Raw genomic sequence first — 20,851 nt, forward strand, 5'->3', positions numbered from 1 at the left:
CACGTAAGACAGCAGGGTCAACCAGCATGACCTTGGCTAGGAATCTGTGCCTGGATGATTTAATAGCTGTAGGGGACACAGATCAGCACACACCTCAGGGAGATGTAAACACTGTTCTTTGGAATTCAGTCTGGAGTTACTATTTTTGAACAGCTTTCAACCCCTTGTCAGGGAGCAATGGTCATTTATTTTATTACGGCTGTAGCATGAGCAATTGGAAATACTATGACTAAAATAAAGGGATATGTACTGTGCTAACCTTACAATGTGCAGGCTTAATGTTTGCAAAAGACATTAAATACACATATAAGTCATGGATTTGTCCAAAAGAAGCAGTTTTTAGAATTTCTTAAAATAAATTAGCAGCATAATGTGCCTTTTCCTTTGGGGAGCCCAACAAAAAGTTGCCATCAATAGTTTATAGATGGGGGATGGAACCGGTGGTCCGCACCACAACAGGACCACAGAAGCAGTGGGGCCTGCAATTATAGCTTCACGCTACAACAGAGAGGAAACTACTTCCAGCTCTGCTTTCCAATGTGTACACAGCTGAACATTGTGTGGGTCAGGTTGAACCCCCAAAACCAACCATAAGTGGCCAATCTTGAAGATAGGCCTTCAACAATTGTTCCTGAATAACACCTTTAAATACAATATAGTGAGTCTTTAGCAAACTGAGAATAGTCTTTAAAAGGACAGTCTCAAACTTACTTGCTCATTCTTTTGGCTAGAGGATGACCTTGCTTTTTGTACGTCATAAAAATATTCAAATGAGCCAGAGACGCTGCCTTCTACTTCACCTGAGCGCCTTTTGGCGCACCGCCTGATAATGTATGCTGCCTCCTCTGCATTCAGTGCATCCTGCCATTGCCGGCCGATTGTGACATCTGCCCAGTAACTACAGGTGGAACTCCAGTTAGTGTGGGGAGATTTGCTTCAGGACCTATAAGTATCATGTATCCAGGGTTAGGGAGGCCCAGCAGGATGTATTATATAACAGCCTTCCACTCAAATATTGAAATCACTTACACGCATCATTCGACAACTTGCATGCAGAGTAGTTTCAAGGAGTTAAATGGCATTTTTCTTGTATATATTGTAGAGTAAAGTAAAATAGACAATTCAGCTACGGTGTCTATAGTAGAACAAACTTTTATTTCATCAGAAACCATGTCTTTATGATGCTTATGTCAGCAACAACTGAAATTATTTACAATTGTCTAGAAGCCAAACATGCGTTTGCAGCAACTGACATTGTTTTCTTAGAAGCATCACAGTAAATCGTATTGCACCAAAAGGTTATCTGCTTTATAATTTAATAAGTTACATTATTACAGTGCAAAAATGACATTTGCACACTTAAAACAAGTTAAAAAACCTAAAATGTATGAAATGGTGACCTAGAGATTTACATTTTAAACATTCAACATCTGTAGCTTTTGAATGAGTTTATAAATAGAACAAGTGCATATTGTACATAGCTGTTTATAAAGAAAAAAAATGATACAGTACAGGTATCTGGCTACTTACAACTGAAAGCATGCACAACAATGATATTGTACACGAACGGATGACATCTTACATGGCGAAACACAGAAACTTGGCTTGGCTGCTTAGATTAATCTTCTCATTCCATTTGTTGCTAGAGGGGCCTCCGAGCCTACACTTCAGGATTTACCCTCTAGCAGCAAACAAATCAGTATAATATCTTCACTGTGCACTGAATACGCCTCCTTGGAATCTTCCAACACATGTAATTGTGAAGGTGATTTGGGGTTTTAGCACAATTTGAAGCACATGCCTTTTCTTGTCTCCATTTACTTTGAAAACTGCCTCTAAACACACACATGCACGCAACAAAGCAACCTTACACCTCTGCACAATTGTTTAAGAAGGGGATTACTCCAGTTGTTCTGAAAAGGAAAGAAGAAGAAATAAGACATCAGCGGTTTGGAAATCTGCAGAATATCAGGCTTCAAAAAAATACATAGCACCTGGGGCCAAACTAATGTATAGTCATCTACCCTAACCTGGGAGGGTTCAATCAATCAGATAAAAGGTCAGCTCTAGGATCCATGGATGCTTGCACTACTTGTAGATATGGTAAAGTTGCATTTACACTTGCAAATTGTATTTTGTGAACATTCATGGCTGCAATTGAAAAATAACTAACAAGTGCTGATATGCACAATTTTATCTGCACTGCCAAATGCCACTGCATTTCTTCAATATTGTTAATGGTAATTTTTACTAAGCAGATGTAATATGCTTTATACTGGTCTTTGTCCCTCCTGCTGCATCATATACAATACAAAACCCAGACAGCAGTATTTTGGTTAATAGAAGCAATGGCTTCATATTTATTATGGAGAACAGGCCAATCCTGTTACCATACAGAGATTCCTATGAGAGCTGTCAGTTATTTGTTATACCCCACTCCTTGTATGCAGTTTCCCATTGTTGCTTTATGGGTACGGCAGTGATACATGTCTGAACTAGGCCACCACTGCAGCCAATTAGTGGCTTCAGCTGTCACGGTACACATAAAACTGGAGGGCGGCACTGGAAGTAGCAGGGAGATAAAATGGCTAACTATTCTTGCCTGTTATTACATTGGGTAGGATCTACAATTTACAAGTGTGAATGAGGCCAATCAGGAGTAAGAATATTCCTATAATAGCGAGAATGAACAAATAGGCATCCTTTTAGCTCCCAAAAACATAACTATAAAATCTCTACAAAACACTGGCAATATACATATTTATTTACTCCTTAAATCACTGCATCATGATACACAATTATCACCATTGTTAACAGCATTCATGTGCAGAGTGAATATCAAATGGCAAACATGTCCATTAGTGTGTGGATGAAGAAGTGTGTTAATTTCCCCAAGGTAAAATAGTAGAGGTGAAAGGTTAAAGGTAGTGATGTATCACACATTTTAGACCGTAACCATCCATTTATTAAAAGTGACCTGTACATTACACTCTTCTAATCAACATGAACAAAGAGAAATGAATTCATTCCCCACATACAATTTTGCTTCAAGGATAGACACAAAAGGAAATACAGACCACAAAAGACTTTGTTGCAATATTATGCACCTCATCTATGATTGATATAACTTTAGCCTCATGTTACATTCATTGCTTGATTTTTTTGATACATCAGGAAATCTCCCGTCGTATACGCTGAGCAAGCTCCACCTGTCCATCGTGCTGAGCAACATGTACATGCGAGCGGAGGTCAAAATGGATGTAAAGTAGTGCATCCATCCCTGACCTCAACTGAGCTGAACTCTGGGATGTCCCCAGTTACATCACTAGGGAAACACCTTAAAAGGGAACCTACCACCCCGATTCTACCTATAAAGGTAGAAGGGGTGGTAGGTGCATGAATGGGACGTGAGGATAGCCCTTTTTTGGGCTAATCCTCACGTCCCGGGTGTCTTTTAGAAAACTTCATTGCAGGCATATGTAAATTTTTTTTAAGCGGCTACTGAGGCGTGGAGTAGCCGGATATGAGGCTACTAGTCGCGGCTACTCCACGCCCCAGTAGCCACGTTACTCCGCCTACCATTTAATCCTCGTCCTAGTCCCCCAGCACCTGCGGCCTTCTGCGGATACGCAGTAGCTTCGGCCCAGGAGCCGCGGCCGCGCAGCCGAAGGCGCATGAATCTACCCGACTTAACCATACATGAAGGATCCAAAAAAGCAGCACTCCGAAGTAGAATTGGTTTATTGACCAACATTGAGAAACGTACAATGTTTCAGCCCCTCCATGGAGTCATTTTCATTACTTTCACATGGTTGGTGAATAAACTATACTTCAACGGATTGCTCTTTCATTTGATTCTTCATTTGAGACTTGCACGCACCTTGGAGCCAGGTTTAATTGAGGTGTGCACCCTACCTCTTGACAAAGATCCATTGTCATAGCGTTGCAATATCCATACAATGGAGAGCTATTATTTATCATATGGAAGTGTTGATTTGTAAAGCTCTATGGAATTTGATAGCACTATATAAATATTATATATGATTTAAGGAGTCACTTGTTCCCTGCTGTACCATGGGGAAGGGACTCCTTGCATCATATCAAGCAGAGAAGCATCCTCAGCACTTCAAGGACAAACAATGGTCATCTGAATAAGCCCTTATTTTAAATTAATGCTTGAAGGAAATCTACCATCAGTTTCATGGATGATAAATTAGTCCTGCTAATCAGTTCCTGAGGAATTGTTCTTCTCAGGACCTCTTTTATTATAACTCTATATACCGCAATATAGAGTTGCAAAATACTTCTCTCAGGGCGCGGTCCCACGGTGCGTTTGCAAACGCAGACGCAGACCAAACCACGCCCACCGGGGCGGTCCGCGGTCCGATCGCATCGGCGTTTTCCATAGAAACATAGAGAAACGCCGATGCGATCGGACCGCGGACCGCCCCGGTGGGCGTGGTTTGGTCTGCGTCTGCGTTTGCAAACGCACCGTGGGACCGCGCCCTCAAGCAGTCTGGGACGCTCCAGCTACATCACTGGATTCCCACTTAATTCCCCTTTATGCACTAGTGATGTCAGGAACCAGGTGGGACTGGAAGAGTAATGGGGGAGTAAATAAATTCTAATACAAGGCACTCTGGTGATGTAACTAGAGTGACCACCATAGAGAAGGATAATTTTTATAACTCTATATTGCAAACAATTGCTCATGAACAGTTTTGGGACTTGTCTACCATCAGTAAAACTGATGGTAGATGTCCTTTAAGTGTCTGAGACTATATGAAAATCAGTTCCCTCAAGTTTAAATTTTCCTCAGACCTTGCGGTCAGGTTTTTTTTTCCTTTGTTAGCTCCGCTTCATTAGCTCAGATGTTTGATCTGGTCGGGCTCAGGCCCCTGTCTCCTAAATGTGTAACACTGCCATTCTATCCCTCCCTGTGCGGCTCTGCTACACAGACTGGCTGACTGAATAAACACAAATCCAGAAAAGGCAAACCAGGAAGTGTGTGCAGAGCGGATATATATCAGCACAGCAAGGGACACAAAAAAAAAGCCACTAGTAGATATAGGTTTGGAAAGTCATGCCGTAAAGTGAGCAAGTCACTCCCGTGTCACAATGCAGTTTCATTAACCTGCAGTGCGCCACTTTGCATGTGCTGATCTACTATCTGTACACGATTAGGAGGCAGTCATTTTTCCTGAGCTTCTCATCCGTTCTCACTGTGACATACTGCTCTGCTTTATAACAGCCTGATGGTAACAGACAGCAGCCAGCTGGGGTGCACTCTATGGGAGTGTGGTCTGGACAGAAGCAGATAATCTATGACCTATTGTCAGTAGTGGATGAAATGATGGGTCAATGAAGTCTATTGGGATCTTGTCCTTTTGGTCCATGATTCACATTTGACAACTTCTGTAGACAAAACTCCTAGCAAATTATCAAATTAGTCTATTTTGCTTGATTTTTTTTTTTTTTTGCTTTAAGTTTGTAATTTTAACAGAAAATTCCTTTTAAAAATAGGTCAATTTCTTATGACATTCCCTTTAAAAAAAACCCATGACCTAGTGTTAAGACTACTGAAAGTTCATTTTTGCCAACTGTGGGTAAAACAAAAAGATGTAGGGAGAAGAACTACCTAATTTAGCAATTATTCCTAGTGATACCATTTTTTTCTTTTAAATCGCTAGAGACGTTTCCCTACTTTGGGAAACACCAAATGCACTTTTTTAATCTAAAAATTTTTTTGCACCTCGCCTTGTCAGTCCTTAAAAATATTCACTTACAGTCCTAATTTTTGCCAAATGTAGTCTTTGCTTGTGGTTAAAGTTTTCATGATTTTTTTTTTTTAAATATCCCAAGCTCTCCTAAATTGGAAAGGTATTAAGAACTAATTCTCCTACTTAAAATGGAAGATAATTAGGTAATATTCTAAGAAAGATTGATGAAATGCAATGGAAAAAAGTAATACAAGACTTTCCTGGCAGCTTTGATGTCTCAGACTGTAGAGTTAAACACGTCTTGGTCACTAGGAATGCTCGCTTTTTATGTATCCATTTATGGACATAGTAGGATTGAACCTCTTTCTAGCAAAAAAATGTTTTGAGTCAAACGGCTAAAAGTAGTAGCTAGATCTCCAGCCAAGTTAATAATTAAAATGCAGTAATACTCCAGCTAAAAATAATGTCCCTAATAAAATTTAATTTATTTAGGGTTAAACTACTATTCTTCAGTTCTAACCTTACATCTTTTGGACTTTCCAAGGAACTGAAAAAGACAAGCAAATACCAATTTATGGTTTCTTCACATCAGACAAAAAGGCCTGATGGAACTATAATCTTGCTGAAAGGAATCAACAAGGTTCTACAATGGAAGTCATGTATGAAAGGTACTTTACACAGGAAAGTGTAAAATGCTCACCCGACTCACACCGACTCATCGGACAATACAAAATGTTGCCGCTAAAAGAAAGTCCCTAGCTTTTTAAAACCAGGTAGTACAAGATACCTAAAAGACAAATAATTGTGCATCTAAACTTAATGGTGGAGATTTATCACAAGTCAGCACTCGTGCGCCGGCGCATGATGGCCACCAATCCCCGTGTCCTACCGGATACATTAAGAGGCGTAATTTGACTGATTCTACAGTGATGAACCTCCCCCTGTAGTTCAGATAATTGTAAACTCTGCAATGTACTTTAAAGGGCATCTACCACCATGATCAAGGATCGTAAACCTAGCACTGACTTACAGGTGTGCACCCTTTCTGGCAGGATCTGCTCTTTTAGCTTTTTCTGCCCTGGTTTTTACAAAAAGGATTTAAAATTAAGTTAATGAGCATGAGGAGCTCCAGGCTCTATAGCTGTTACTGGAGCCTGGAGCCCCTCAGGCTCATTTGCATAATGATAAATCTTTTTTTCTTAAAAACCAGGATATAGGAAACTCAAAAGAAGAATAGTGGATCCTGCCAGAGGTGGCTTTACAATCCTTAATTCTGGTGGTAGATGCCCTTTAAAGTATATTGCAGAGATTGAACTATTGAGCAGCAAGCAGAGAGAAAACTGAGAAATTGATACAGAAAGTATATTGGAAAATTGTAAAACTTTTCCTCACACAAATCATATCAATTATTTGCTGAAAGTGGTCAACCCCTTTAAAATGTTTAATTACTCTTAAAGCTAGAAGACAGAGCGGCGCTTTTGTCAGTGTACCCCCACATACAACCTAGCGCTATGAAAAGAGTGTAAAAAACCTGTGGCGTGCATATACTGTACATAAACCTGCTCTATTTGCAACAATGGCCATAGCAGATTATATATCAAGTCTGAATGGTTACATAAAGCTTTTGATGTGCTTTGGACACAAAAACCCATTAAAGTTTAAAGACTCAAAAACAGGTCCTGAAAAGTGACGGCCTATGAAAAACACATTAGAAGTTTGCATTAACCACCAATCATGTAGTTTAACTGTAATCCTGTATTAATGGCTTCCTTTGCTGCCCCAAGATGCAGAAACTAAAACAAGGAGGGTGTCAGGGAGGTGAAGCTAAAAAGATGCCTTAAGAAGATTGAAACTTGCCACTTACATGTCCAAAAAGGTTGGGGCTCCTGATTGCTGGGACATCCAATATACAAGAGTGTGTGTGGGGGGGGGGGGGGGGGGGGGAAGCCATTCCTAGATGGAAGCAGCAATGTGCAGGCTGGCGAGCACGGAGTCAATAATTCAGCTGTGAAGCAGCAGTGGGCGTGCTTGATCACTGCTCCCTGGAAATGCAGAAACCCCCACAGCCCCTAATAGAAGCCGCTGGAAATTATTACCCACTTTTTGGCTGAGTGACAAGTTTGAATCTTGTTGAATCACTGTACTAAAAAGACTACTGATTTGTGAAACTCTTAAGTGTTCACCTTTCATGCTACTCTGCCCTGAACCAAAGTGATATCAGCCCTCAAAATGTCCAATTTTGGGAAATCATAGGTGTATGAAACAATTCAAAGTAACAACAAAAAAAAAAGGGAAACACAAGAAAAAAAGGGAAGTAAATATCAGTAATTGTAGTGTGTGATTACAGCTAATGTCAGCCCCTGTATGCCGGAATTTGTTTTGAAGCCTTTCCATCTCCCCCCCCCCCCCCCCCACACACACACACACATGATTAAAACCCTGATTGGTTTCCTGCAGGTAAATGCAAGTGTAGGACAGACTCAATGCGAGGTATTGGGAAACTTAACCACTTTTATTCTTTACCAACAATACAGACTGTAAATTCTTGCATCGTTACATGAGCCGGTTACGACGGAGTGTTTCATAGGCAATGAATACTCACTTTAGTTGATGAGTGTTGGAAGGCATTTGGAGAAAAACACCACAATTAGGACGGTTAATGACCTAAACTTTGGTGGCTGAGGGAAGTCAACCTGAAAACATGCTCTAACAGTTAAATGATGGTCATTAGTGTCACCTTAAAATAAAAATAGATCTATACAATATGTTCATTTGGTCATGTGCTATTTACAGGTTTTACAAAATAAAACAAAAAAGTTAAATACAAAGCTATTTCCCCAACTCTGGTTAATACAGGTTAGAAGAATAACTTGCAATGATAACAGATGGATGGTTGCTTTCCAACAACTGAAATATAATCCAGCTTTATCGTTGCAGTGCAATTTTTTGATCACACGCATACATAACAAAATGTTCTATATAGAAAAAAAGAATATGAGTAATGAAAAAAAAAAAAAAATAAGGAACTTATGGTGATAAAGCATTTGTAAGACAAGACATGTTTCTCTGTCCATTAAAAAGGTTTTATTTGTTTTTGTTTTGTTTTTTTAACTAGGCTGTGAAGTAAAGCCCATGGAAAAGGGCAACACTGGGGAAAATAATAGGTTGGCTACAATAAAAATACAATAGACATTTAAATAAATAACCTTAAAAATATATGGAAAGAAAACATGATTGGAAATTAAGGGGGGGGGGGTCTGCACAAGCAGGAATAGGCATACCTCTTACAAAGAATCAGACTGGTGTAAACAGAAAAGAATTCAATGAAATGAGAGACTGGAAAACAAAATACTGACTGAGGTAGCAGTTATCTGCTTAGTGCAGAAAAAAACTGGCTTATGGCTAAATAAAAAAGCCCATCAGACAGACAGTATAATGATATCAAACCAAATCCCAATGACCATGCAGAAAACACAGATCATGCTTTGTAATTTTAGTCAATTAATATCACACGTTCCCTAAATCTGCTACCAAGATTCTGCAGATAATGTCCATTAGATCAAATTATAGTTCCTTTTTGCTTCCTTTGTAAGTTTTTTTTTATATATATGAGAATGGGTATTATGAAACTGAACACTGTACATGCTTTTTCCATCTACAAAAAATATTTGCATAAAATAGTGTTAGTCCTCTGTACACGTCAAAGAACACTACATGGAGGGGAAAAAAAAACCCTCTTGTCTGCACTGCTGTCAAGAGGTTTGGGTGGGGAGATGGGAGCAAAAAAAAATGAGAAAATAGGACCTAGTATGAGAAACAAACTTGCCTTCACCAGCATTACGTTCATGTGAAATTTCAGCAGAAATAGACAGTTGCTTTAAACAAAAAAAAATAAAAAATAAAAATGTACGGGTTAAGTTAAACATTTTCATTCTGTAAAAATGTCAGTCAAGACCAAAACATCTCAGTAATGTTAGTGTCGGTGCTGTAAAGCCAGATAACCAGAGGTAAGAAAATGAACACAAACGGCCAAGAAATCCCCTCAGTGCATGCGGAAAAAGTGCACGGTTTGGCGGCAGGCTTTTCACACTCTTTACCAGGTTCCAAGTAGTTACGGGCAACATATTTAAGTGCCTCATCCAGAAGTATAACAGGCAATGAGATTTTCAGCACCATCAACCACTGAACCAAGTTCAACGGAGTAATCTGGAAAATAAGCTATAAAAACAAGAAGAGGATGGAGAGAAAATAAACATTCGTTAGCAAAGGGGTCGGTAGAGATTGTTAAATCTACCACATTCATTACTGGCTATGGGTTAAGAACATACCGGTAATGGTTCTACGTAAAGAATTAGAAAATGAAGTGACATGGATAAGCAAATGGAGCCCAGAAGCCAGACGTTCTCCCATGGTGGCATTCTCAGAAGGGACTGATTTTCAGACAAGCTACAAGAAAGAGAATGAAACAGAAGTTAGAGACTAGGAATCTTCATAGTCTTCCAGTAGATCTTAATGCAACACAAATAAGATCACATTAAGAAGAGAGTAAATCCAAAGAAGTTACCTGTTCAATGCATTGCACATTTCAATAGTAACTAGGACAGACAATGCCATAGTCATTGGGTATGGAGATTCAAAGACTACGCATTCAACATTTGCGAAATCAGGGTTATCTTCTTTGCACTGCAGAAAGTGGCTCTAAAATGAGAAATCAGAGTTAACATTAGCAGATTACAAGGTATTTTACAGGGCCTTGTAGGTTTTGATTATCTAAACAATCTGAAGTAACACCAACTTCAAAAATTTCATTTAATAAAAGATAAATACCAGTTGGTAGAAAGTAATTCTTGGTCCGTCTTCAGCTGCGATAAACCACCAGGCTGCGGCTCCAACTGTGGCTGCACCAACATAACCTATGTTTCATAGGGTAGAAACACCATCCATGAGATCCAAGCATTGACATTACAATTTAGTCTATTGTGTCCCACTTGTGGCAAAAACTTTTAAATACAAGATAACAAAGATCTGGAACAAAACAAAAAGTTTTATTGAGATAAAGCAGACTCACATCCAATCGTGAGATAACGAAAGAATAGCCATCCACTAATCAGTGGCTCCTTGGGATTACGTGGTGGTTTGTTCATAATGTCCAGATCTGGTGGATTGAAACCCAATGCAGTGGCAGGAAGGCCGTCTGTGACCAGGTTTACCCACAGAAGTTGAACAGGAATTAAAGCTTCTGGGAAGCCAAGGGCAGCAGTCAGGAAAATACTAATGGAACAGAAAAAAACATAGGAAATCTCAACATTTTTTCAGAGAAATATATTCTTTGGGAACTACCCCCCCCCCCAGTCTATTTTTGGCAACATTTCAAAAATATTTGACTCCTTAAAAAATTCATACATACCAAACCACTTCTCCAACATTAGAAGAGATGAGGTATCTGATAAATTGCTTCATGTTATTGTAAATTGCACGTCCCTCCTCCACAGCAGCCACGATAGTGGAGAAATTGTCATCAGCCAGCACCATTTCAGAGGCAGTTTTAGCAACAGCAGTACCTGATCCCATGGCTATTCCAATCTCCGCTTTTTTAAGAGCAGGTGCATCATTTACACCATCACCTGTCTGGAAGGAAATAAAAGTTTAAATTACCCCTGGTGATACTAAACCCTTCAATACTATACTGCACATACAACCAATTCTGGCTAAAAACTGCACCACAACCTGTAGGTGTAAATGCAATGCATCGACAAAGAAAGAAAGCAGTGCTAAAGGGTCTAGATTTCTCAGAAAAATTTCTAAAAAAAAAAAACAAAAAAAAACAACCACACAACTTACCATGGCTGTAATTTCATCAAACGACTGTAAAAATTCTACAATTTTTGATTTGTGTGAAGGTTCTACACGGGCAAAGCATCGTGCATTCATACAAGCGTCCCTCTGAGCAGCTGGAGATAGTTCATCAAACTCGCGTCCAGTGAAAGCCTTCTCAGTAACATCTTCATCTTCACGGAAGATACCAATACGTCTACAAATTGCTACTGCTGTTCCCTTGTTATCACCAGTGATCATGATCACGCGAATCCCGGCCTGTCTACACATCTTTACAGATGCTGCCACTTCTGTTCTTGGGGGGTCCAACATCCCAACACAGCCAACGAATGTAAGATTGGTCTGAAGTACACAACAGAAACAATTTTGGATTAATGCTATTATTCTTCCAATAATTTACACATATAGTGCAACATAACTCTGCATCCCATGATAACCAAATTTTGCTTGGATAGAACATGAGTATAAATATATAATACAATTAAATACAAAGCCAGGGCTACATTATTAGCTATATATAATACAAACATTTCACAGTATCTAGTGTCAGATTAACATGTATAACACATAGCCTCTCACCTCATAGTTAATAAAATTGGAGGATTCTTCCAGATTCATATCCTCTCTCCTTGGAGGGTTATCATGTGTTGCCAATGCCAGGCAGCGCAGAGTGTCTCTGCCTGTACCCCACTCTCTGATCACACTCATTAGTTTTTGTTTAATTCCTGCTGTCAGTGCAAATTTTCCACTACCAACCCGGATATGGGTACAGCGGTCTATTAATCCCTCAGGCGCACCCTAAAAACAGTAAAAGTTAAAATGGTTATTAAGATAAACCTTCAAATAGAGATTTCAGGCACCAAAAACCCCAGCATATCCAACTTGGTAAATTATAGTTTATAGGTTTCAGAGTTTTAGACCTATAAAACCTTTGCAATAAGGAAAACTGTTAGTGATGGGGCGAATCATCATTTCTACTAGAGCCTACTGTAAAGCCCTACCACAACTAAAAGTAGCAAATAAATGGTCATTGTTAATACACCAGTTTTGTGGCATGTGACTGTTGCATCGCAAGTTTTGTATCAAATGCGATAAGTCTGCCAAGTCAGATTTATAACATGAGACTTTTAAAGAGAGAAACGCAAATTTGAGCGAAAAGCCACTAGTCCCCTCTTGGCATAGGAAATATGTTAGAAGTAGTTGCATCTGACTTTTCAAAAAAAAAAAAAGTTTCAAAATACCTCCTATTACAGATTAATCAGGCAGACAAACAATGATAAATCAGAATGCCAATTGTTTATTGAAGATGATAAATCTGCCAACTTCATAATAAGTGTGAAGTTGTGAAATGAACAATTACCTTAACGAACATTTTGTTCATGTTGGTACGGCTTGGTTTATTTGGTGTACAGTACACAGACATGGATTTTCTATCTCTCGAAAACTCCAAGGTGAATTCCTTCTTCATGAGTTGTTTTATTACCTGTGCACAATAAGATTAGGATGAATAGGATTCATTGCAGTACATATAATTAATGGCTTATGATACATTGGATATTATATTCATTTTAAAATATTTCTTATTAAATTTTAAGTATGGATGAAAAATTTATTTGTTTCAGATCCCATAGAGATGAGAACTTCAAGATGATTACATAAATAACAGGTAAATACACCAGTTAATACTTTGCGATGGCGTGTGTTAAAAAAAGGAGCAACCTACCGAGTTACAAGCATTAGCACGCTCAATTTTAGACAATCCCTTAAGATCTGTGTCAAACACATTCATTTTCTCTACCAAACAGGTAAGAGCAGTCTCTGTAGCTTCTCCAACCTTCTCATAAACTCCTTTAGCCTAGAATGCAAGACATAACCGAATTAAAAGAAAATATTGCTTGAATAAGTATATTCATGCCAGCATCATAACAATCCATAAGGGTCCTATAGAGGACTGTAAGACATCAGAGAGGCATCCATGGGGGCATGGGGAACAAACACACATACTAACGGTATTAAATAAGCCAAAAGTAGGACAAAATCTGATATGTCCATGATGCAAAAACACCAAGAAATAAAGGACTGGTGATCTAATACATAGCACCCCAAGCTATAGACATAACAGATACCCCTCACTCTACAGTTGCTTCATGTTTGCACATTTATCATACAAACCTCGTTAAAGTCCAACGACGAATCATTGCATAGTGCACAAATCGTGGCCAGCTCCACCAGTCCATCATACTGGTGACATTTCACAAGTTTGTCATCTTTCAACCTAAATGTCATATTTGAAAAAAGAAATTTATAATGCTATTAATGTACAGGGTTATAGTAAAATGCAATTTTAAGATGCCTATTGCAAGTATTGTACAGTGTGTTAACCGTACAGGCATTTTCACGGTAAGACGGCTCTTGGCACCCAATAGGTGGGATTTCAGCACAATATAGGGAATAATTGCATCGTATTTCTATGATATTTTCATATTTCTATTTCCACTACACTGCATTTGGTCCATGAGATCTGACCAGCACACAAGCCCAATTCTACAGACCAAACACATTCAGGGGGCGCGAGGGTGGCACTTGCATTGTGTTTGTTCACCCTGATCGCAAACACATTTCCATGGAAACACACGCAATAGAAGCCCGGCCCCAGACAATTGCATTTGTAAACATAGATGGAGAAAGTGATGAAAGGTTTTCTATCCCAAAAAAATAAATGGAACTTTAAATAGTTAAAAAAAAAAAAAACACATTATGTTTGCACAGTGGTGTGCAACTAAATCTGAAAGATGCACGAAAGAAACTTACACTTCTCCCATGGGAGCATAAGTGGAACCAGTTACTGAAAATTCGTTCAGAAAACAATTATCACCTTCGACTCTATCAATGACAAACATCTGTAGGAGAATGGGAAAATAAAAATCAGTACGGTTCATTCTACGGCACATTCTTAAGTTTTTATTTATTTTAGGAGAGATGGTTTACATACTAGTCCTAATTTTTAGGTATTTAATTTCAATATATAAATCCACTCATCTTTGATTAATTTCTTTACTTTTTCCCCTTTTTTTAGGTAAAGATTATGATTTAAAAACAAACACTAGTGACATATAAAATGGCAGATCCAAGGCAAATTCACCTAAAAGTACTGCTTACTTAGAGCATGTTCACACTGTTTTGATCTCTTCTGGCAAGCACATCATCTTAGAAAGCAAGCTTTGAGCAGTATGTAGCGCTATACCTGCAGTCTACACAAACTAAGCCTATAATAATTCGGTTTTATGACTAAAATACAAACCCAAGCAGCATGGAAAGATAAAGGGCTCAATATTGTACCAAAACAAGCTTATTTTAGAATACTAGAATTACAGAAACTACTAAAATCCATGTAGTTTTAAGAAAATCTACCATCAGAGTCAAACATGATAAACCAGAGGAACTTGCTCATAAATCCAGGCACCGTCATTGTGGCAATCTTCTTATATTTGTTATCAGTCGTCGTCTTCCTTCTAAAAATCAACTATTAAAATTATGCTAATGAGCCCATAGTTGATATTAGAAGGGCGGAGGCCATGGATAACATAAATAAGATCACAATCTGTGCCCCGCCATTTTGCCATCAGGCTCATCTGTAAAGCACCAGATGCAAGGATCCCACTGGTTAAATTTTGCACAGATAAAATTCAACTACAGTTTAAGCAACACATCTTAAAAAAGCAAGCATTGTGCAGTATGTAGCACTATTCCTGCAGTCTACACATACTAAGCCTATAATTCAGTTTTATGACAAATGCAAACCCATGCAGGATGGAGAATTCCGAAGTTAAAGGGGTTGTCCAAGTTCAGCAAATTATGGTTATTGTTTGTGTAACGAATAGTTATACATACAATTCTCTAATATATTTTCTGCATCAATTCCTCACTTTGCTAGATCTCTGCTTGCTGTCCTTCTACAGAAAGCTTCAATGCGGATATGATCTGTCCATGGTCCTGTGATGAACATGCAGGTGCACGAGCCATTATCATCACAGAGAATAATCAGAGCCGTGTGATAACAGCTTGTACACCCGCCTGTCCATCACAAGATCTAAGGTATCCTGGGTAACCACTTTAATATTCTTCAAAATAATGACTAGTTCACAAAGTACATAACCTTTAGTCATAAAACCATGCTACAAAGGTAAAATAATATATTACAGTCTAAGGCCTTGAGTACACAGAATATTACCACGCTTTCTCCTGCCCGTTTGTAGGTCAAAGCACAGGGATGAGCAATTGTTCCCTATTATAGAATGTATATATACACAGTATCTTAAGAAAACAGACTACACAATGAAAGCCGAATGATCAACTTTTTGACTTTCGTGCTCAGTGACTTGTTAAAAGGTAACATACTTCAATTTACTTAGCAATTAATCTCAAAGCTTGGCTGCATAAACCCGAACACAAAGGAGATCTGTGATGAATAGCAGGCAACGGGTACACTAAAGTCCACTTATAGTGCAAGGAGGTTGTATGAATATAGAAAAAAAAAAAAAACCAAACTAGTAAGTCACACATGCTGATCCCATTCACAAAAGTTCCTCTGGCAGCCTCTAACCCATACAAGAACTAGGTTGCCATCGCTACCCTTTCAACACTAAAACAGACACAGATCTCGCTCTGTGACATCTTAGGATCCACAAGCCCTGACTACAGCAGTTATGCATCAAGACTGCAACTAGTCTCCTCCTGAATACTGATCAGCGCCTGTTCTCTGGTGGACACAGCGCAAGGGTTAACTCAAGATGAGCAAATAAAAATTCTACACAAATACTGATGAGGCTTTCCATTTTTAAGGATAAGGATTCCTGTCTGATATGAAAGAAACACATTACACTAATGTATTAGAGAGAAAACATGACATATAGATGTAATCATTGTTTATGCCTGCAGCACGTAAAGAGCGAGCACATTTTAGGTTAGGTTTTTCTTTTATACTTTGACAAAATCTCAATCTCATTTCTACTTGGAATGCAGCAAGAGTTGGGAGCAGAAATCGCTCATTCATCCATGACTCACTTAACAAGGCAATGCACCACAGGCACAACGCACTGGCAAAATGATGGAGGCTGCAAGAACTACTCTACACATCGCTCACATTCAAGGTGACATTGATAAAGCAGGCAAGACACTGCTGCCAGCCATAGAACAAGAGCTGAATATCCTAATTAAACTGCAGGCATAATTTACTGTATACAGTACTCTACAGTCACATCACAGCTAAATAAATTGGGAGGGGGATTCGGCAAAATGATCCTCATTTATTTAGAGCAATCTCTCCACTGTAAACTGGGACTATGAACTCCTTCACTCTCAGTCAGTAGCTGTCCCATGTCTGAGAGCTTGAAGTTTATCACTGCAATTCCTTCCAAACAAAGCTACACAACACAATTTTTATTTCCTAAGAGATAAAAACAAAGAACTTTCTTACCCTACAGACTGACATCTGGTTAGTGGTTAGAGTACCAGTCTTGTCAGAGCAAATGACTGATGTACAGCCCAATGTCTCCACTGATGGCAAGCTTCTGACAATTGCATTTTTCTTGGCCATTCTTCTAGTACCCAAAGCCAGACAAGTGGTGATCACAGCCGGCAACCCCTCAGGAATAGCAGCAACAGCTAAGGCCACAGCAATTTTGAAATAGTATATTGCTCCTCTTATCCAAGAGCCTCCGTGCACAGGATCATTAAAGTGTCCAATGTTGATAATCCACACAGCAATGCAGATTAGGGAGATCACTTTAGAGAGCTGCTCTCCAAACTCATCCAGCTTCTGCTGCAGAGGAGTCCTCTCTTGCTCTGTAGCAACCATTTCATCACGGATCTTCCCAATTTCAGTGTTGACACCAGTTGCCACCACTACACCAATGGCTTTACCAGCAGCAATATTTGTACCCTGATCAAGAAAAATAATATAGTTATAAAACTTAGGCATAAGTAGTTCACATTACTGATTCATGTGAAAAGTTTACTTACAGAAAACAGCATATTCTTCTTATCTTGATTTACAGCACGAGGATCAGGGACTGGGTCAGTATGTTTGATTACAGACACCGACTCCCCTAAAACAAAAACAAAAAAAAGTCTTTAGTAGACCATTAACCCAAAATTGCAGGGAAAAAAGTACACAAGGTATAACAGCTGGAGCATAACTGGGTTACTGACATCTCAATCACTTAAGATGTTGCTAGGATAGAGACCAAGTAATCACCATCATAAGGTCTTTTATTAATGAGTTACCACACCATATATCTCCAATAGTGAAGGGAGGAGATCTAAGGGAAACATGCCCATCCAACTACACTTTTTGCAAATCTAATAGCAGAAGCTCAGTTGTCAGAGGCTGAAGTCATTAGACTCTTACTTCTCCACTGCATTACAGCTTCCACTTGAGTATTCCAAGGAAATGCTCTAATGATGCTGAGCCTCAATGTAAAGAATCAACATTTTAATTTTTTGCCCATGATAGGACAATTCTGGAGCATCATGCAACTCCGCTAAAGAAAAACATCATAAAGTGATTGAATACAAGGAGTCAAACAGGGTCCCTTTAAATCTATGTTCATGACGGGCCAGACTGACATCTATTTTTGAACAATGTAAGGTCCAGTCAGTGGTTTCTTCTACATACTGTTTTAGAAGAGTGTAATGTAAAAAAAGGAGACATTTTGTGGGCTGCTTTGCGTTTTTTCCACTATAGAGCTACCGAATGAACGTTTAAACTTTTCCCGACTAAAAATTACATTCTACATACCAGTAAGGATTGACTGGTCTACTCTCAATGTTGTAGATTTGATAGAAGTTAGCCGAATGTCTGCTGGGACTTTATCTCCAACTAGAAAAAACATTTAAAAAAGAAAGGATGTTAATAACACAATAAACACTTATGCATGTTAAATATGTAGATTGATAACCAAAGTTAAGTGTGTATAACTGCTAAGTAACGTTTATATGGGGTTTATTAGTTCAGAATAACTGTAGTTGTGAGAAAGTCTTGTCAGAGCTTTTTTTTTTTTTTTTTAGTACAACAATAAATGAATTCTTGTTCATGGAAAAATAAAACAACTTCTCTAACGTCCTTATAAATTCTCTAAACTCTTAATTTCTTGTTCCCCAATCTTTCAAGTTTAGAAATAACACTTTCCTTAAATGACCACTTCTTGTCCGGGTAGCTGCTCGTATCACATTTTATTCCATGAATTCTTCACCTATGTCACATCCTCTTGCAGTATCTAAATGATCTACTAATACAAATATAGGGAGCTGCTGCAATTACTGCCATTAGGTCATTTCCAGGGGAGGCTTTGTATTTCTATTTAAACACCAATAGTCGCACGGCGAGCAACCAAAAATACCCTTTATCCACCAGAGCTGACAGTCAGCTCCAAACCCCTGATGACGCCAGTTTCGGGCTTGGTTGAGCAGAATGTTTGAATTTTAACTCGCAGCAGACAGTTTATAGGATAGCATCATGAATTATTTCAAAATCTAGAGTTTAATGTAGAGCCTGACTCATTTTATAGGAACAAATTAGGAGGTCTCTTCGACGCTCTTTACAGCAACCTACAAACCTCTTAGGGAGAATTGATCAATCCCCCTATAGGAAGACACTATATTGTATGTATATAGAACCTCCTAAAAGAATCCTATACCACTGACCTTCCTTAATACTGTCTGTTTGTCTATTTTAAATATGTTCCTTTGTAAGTTGTGCTTATAAATAAATACAATGAAAGTAAAATTTTTAATCATCAGACCTGGTGGATAAAGGGTATTTTTGGTCGCAAGCCGTGCGACGATTGGCGTTTAAATATTGCTAATTGATTTCCCATCCACCATCGGCCAATGGGCCATTTACATGTTCTTCCCTCTTTTCGAAGGGAAGCTTTTGTGGCTTTGTATTTCTAAGCTCGAAAAAAAAAATTGTAATAGGGTTCATTTTTGAGGGATGTTTTATTTTTCGGGAAAACAGGTTACCATGGAGTCTGTATAACGTATGAAGATAAAAGGAAAAGGTTCACGTTGAAAAAAAATTAAAAAATATTAAAATGCACACAAAAGCCATGCCCCTGCCTGAACGAGAAGTTTGCCTAAAATAAAGTGAGACAGAACTCACAATTATCACCAAGTTTGTACATTTCAATCATATCAATCATTAAATGCAAGGAGAAAAAAAAAAAAAAAAAAAAAAGCTGGCACAGCGAGTTGCACTCCTCTGTACCAAAGGGAGATGCACGTGCCAGTAGTCCCTAGTGGCAGTCCTTATGCAATTAGAAGTAATAGCTTGTTTTGAGATTTGCGTTCTTAAACACCTGCAGGAAACCTTAGCAGGTTAAATAAAACACCTATGAGCCACCTATAATGTAATGGATCTTTCGTATAAATATTCACAGGTAAAACAAACTTCATCTGGTGAATATGACCAATGGCAAAACTATTTTTCTTTTCTCATCTGTTAAGATTTGTGTTATGTATTGGAAAAGTATATCTACAGAATGACAGATTCATTGTAGAAACCTCTGCAGCAAATAGCACTTAAAATAATTTAATAGAAAAAACAAACCCTAGACACTAAAATCGCTTAGCGCATTGGACATCATTAAACAGATCTATCACAGCCAGTCATTTGCACCACTGTCACAAAAGGCAAACTGGTTTCGACATACAAATGTCATTGGCATGGAGCCTAGAATTCCATTTCCAGATATGCATCCCCGTGTGAAGTGCTCCAACTCCCTACAAGGACATCACTCTACAAATTCTATGGCAAAGTCCATACAATACTAAACAGAAAAGGTATTAGGAACACGCTCCACATACATCAGCTACTTAACATGAGTGCTGGAGACCGACAATAAATTGTGCTGATGTCTGGTCTTAAAAGCAATCTGACATTTATAGACATATTAGAGCTTATAACATGTAGGGCCCAGCACTGCACAGCAGATTCATCTCTGCAAAACATACACTGCAAGCTCTGTCTTTGTCCAGTAATCATTTCTACATCAGCGAGCGGCTATTAGTGTGTGCTTAGCTTACATACAGCAAATACATCTACCACATATAACATTAAAGAGAATATTGGTGATCTATCCAAGGTATAGATAAACGCAGAATGGTGAAGGTCCAATACTCAAACCCTGCTAAATACTGTCTGCAGTACTCTTCACCCTTGCTTAATATCCGTTCATGTGCAATAATTATTTTCATCGTTTGACACCGATGTATCAGCGTCTTTTTTTTTTTTTTTT

At 38.6% G+C, this 20,851-nt stretch overlaps 1 protein-coding gene across 3 annotated transcripts in view; it reads right to left on the reverse strand.

Moving 5' to 3' along the window:
* Positions 1-1,136: 1,136 nt before the first annotated feature.
* Positions 1,137-20,851, reverse strand: part of ATP2A2 (ATPase sarcoplasmic/endoplasmic reticulum Ca2+ transporting 2) — a 28,771-nt gene continuing 9,056 nt past the window's right edge. Inside the window, exons 6-21 of one of the 3 annotated variants that reach the window (XR_011854323.1) lie at positions 18,355-18,435; positions 17,577-17,662; positions 17,032-17,496; positions 14,367-14,455; positions 13,728-13,830; positions 13,279-13,410; positions 12,916-13,038; positions 12,135-12,353; positions 11,562-11,897; positions 11,128-11,348; positions 10,789-10,991; positions 10,548-10,633; positions 10,285-10,418; positions 10,049-10,166; positions 8,323-9,938; positions 1,137-1,913 (exon numbers count right to left, since the gene is read on the reverse strand). Coding sequence is in view for 2 of the 3 variants with exons in the window: in XM_072143274.1 (XP_071999375.1) it covers positions 9,669-9,938; positions 10,049-10,166; positions 10,285-10,418; positions 10,548-10,633; positions 10,789-10,991; positions 11,128-11,348; positions 11,562-11,897; positions 12,135-12,353; positions 12,916-13,038; positions 13,279-13,410; positions 13,728-13,830; positions 14,367-14,455; positions 17,032-17,496; positions 17,577-17,662; positions 18,355-18,435 (2,666 nt within the window). In the remaining variant the exon portion in view is untranslated. Of the gene's footprint in view, positions 1,914-8,211; positions 9,939-10,048; positions 10,167-10,284; positions 10,419-10,547; positions 10,634-10,788; positions 10,992-11,127; positions 11,349-11,561; positions 11,898-12,134; positions 12,354-12,915; positions 13,039-13,278; positions 13,411-13,727; positions 13,831-14,366; positions 14,456-17,031; positions 17,497-17,576; positions 17,663-18,354; positions 18,436-20,851 lie in introns of those variants that run through there. The other 2 variants (XM_072143282.1, XM_072143274.1) reach the window with 2 other exon arrangements.

The sequence above is a fragment of the Engystomops pustulosus genome, chromosome 1, assembly GCF_040894005.1.
Source record: "Engystomops pustulosus chromosome 1, aEngPut4.maternal, whole genome shotgun sequence".
Lineage (NCBI taxonomy): Eukaryota > Metazoa > Chordata > Amphibia > Anura > Leptodactylidae > Engystomops > Engystomops pustulosus.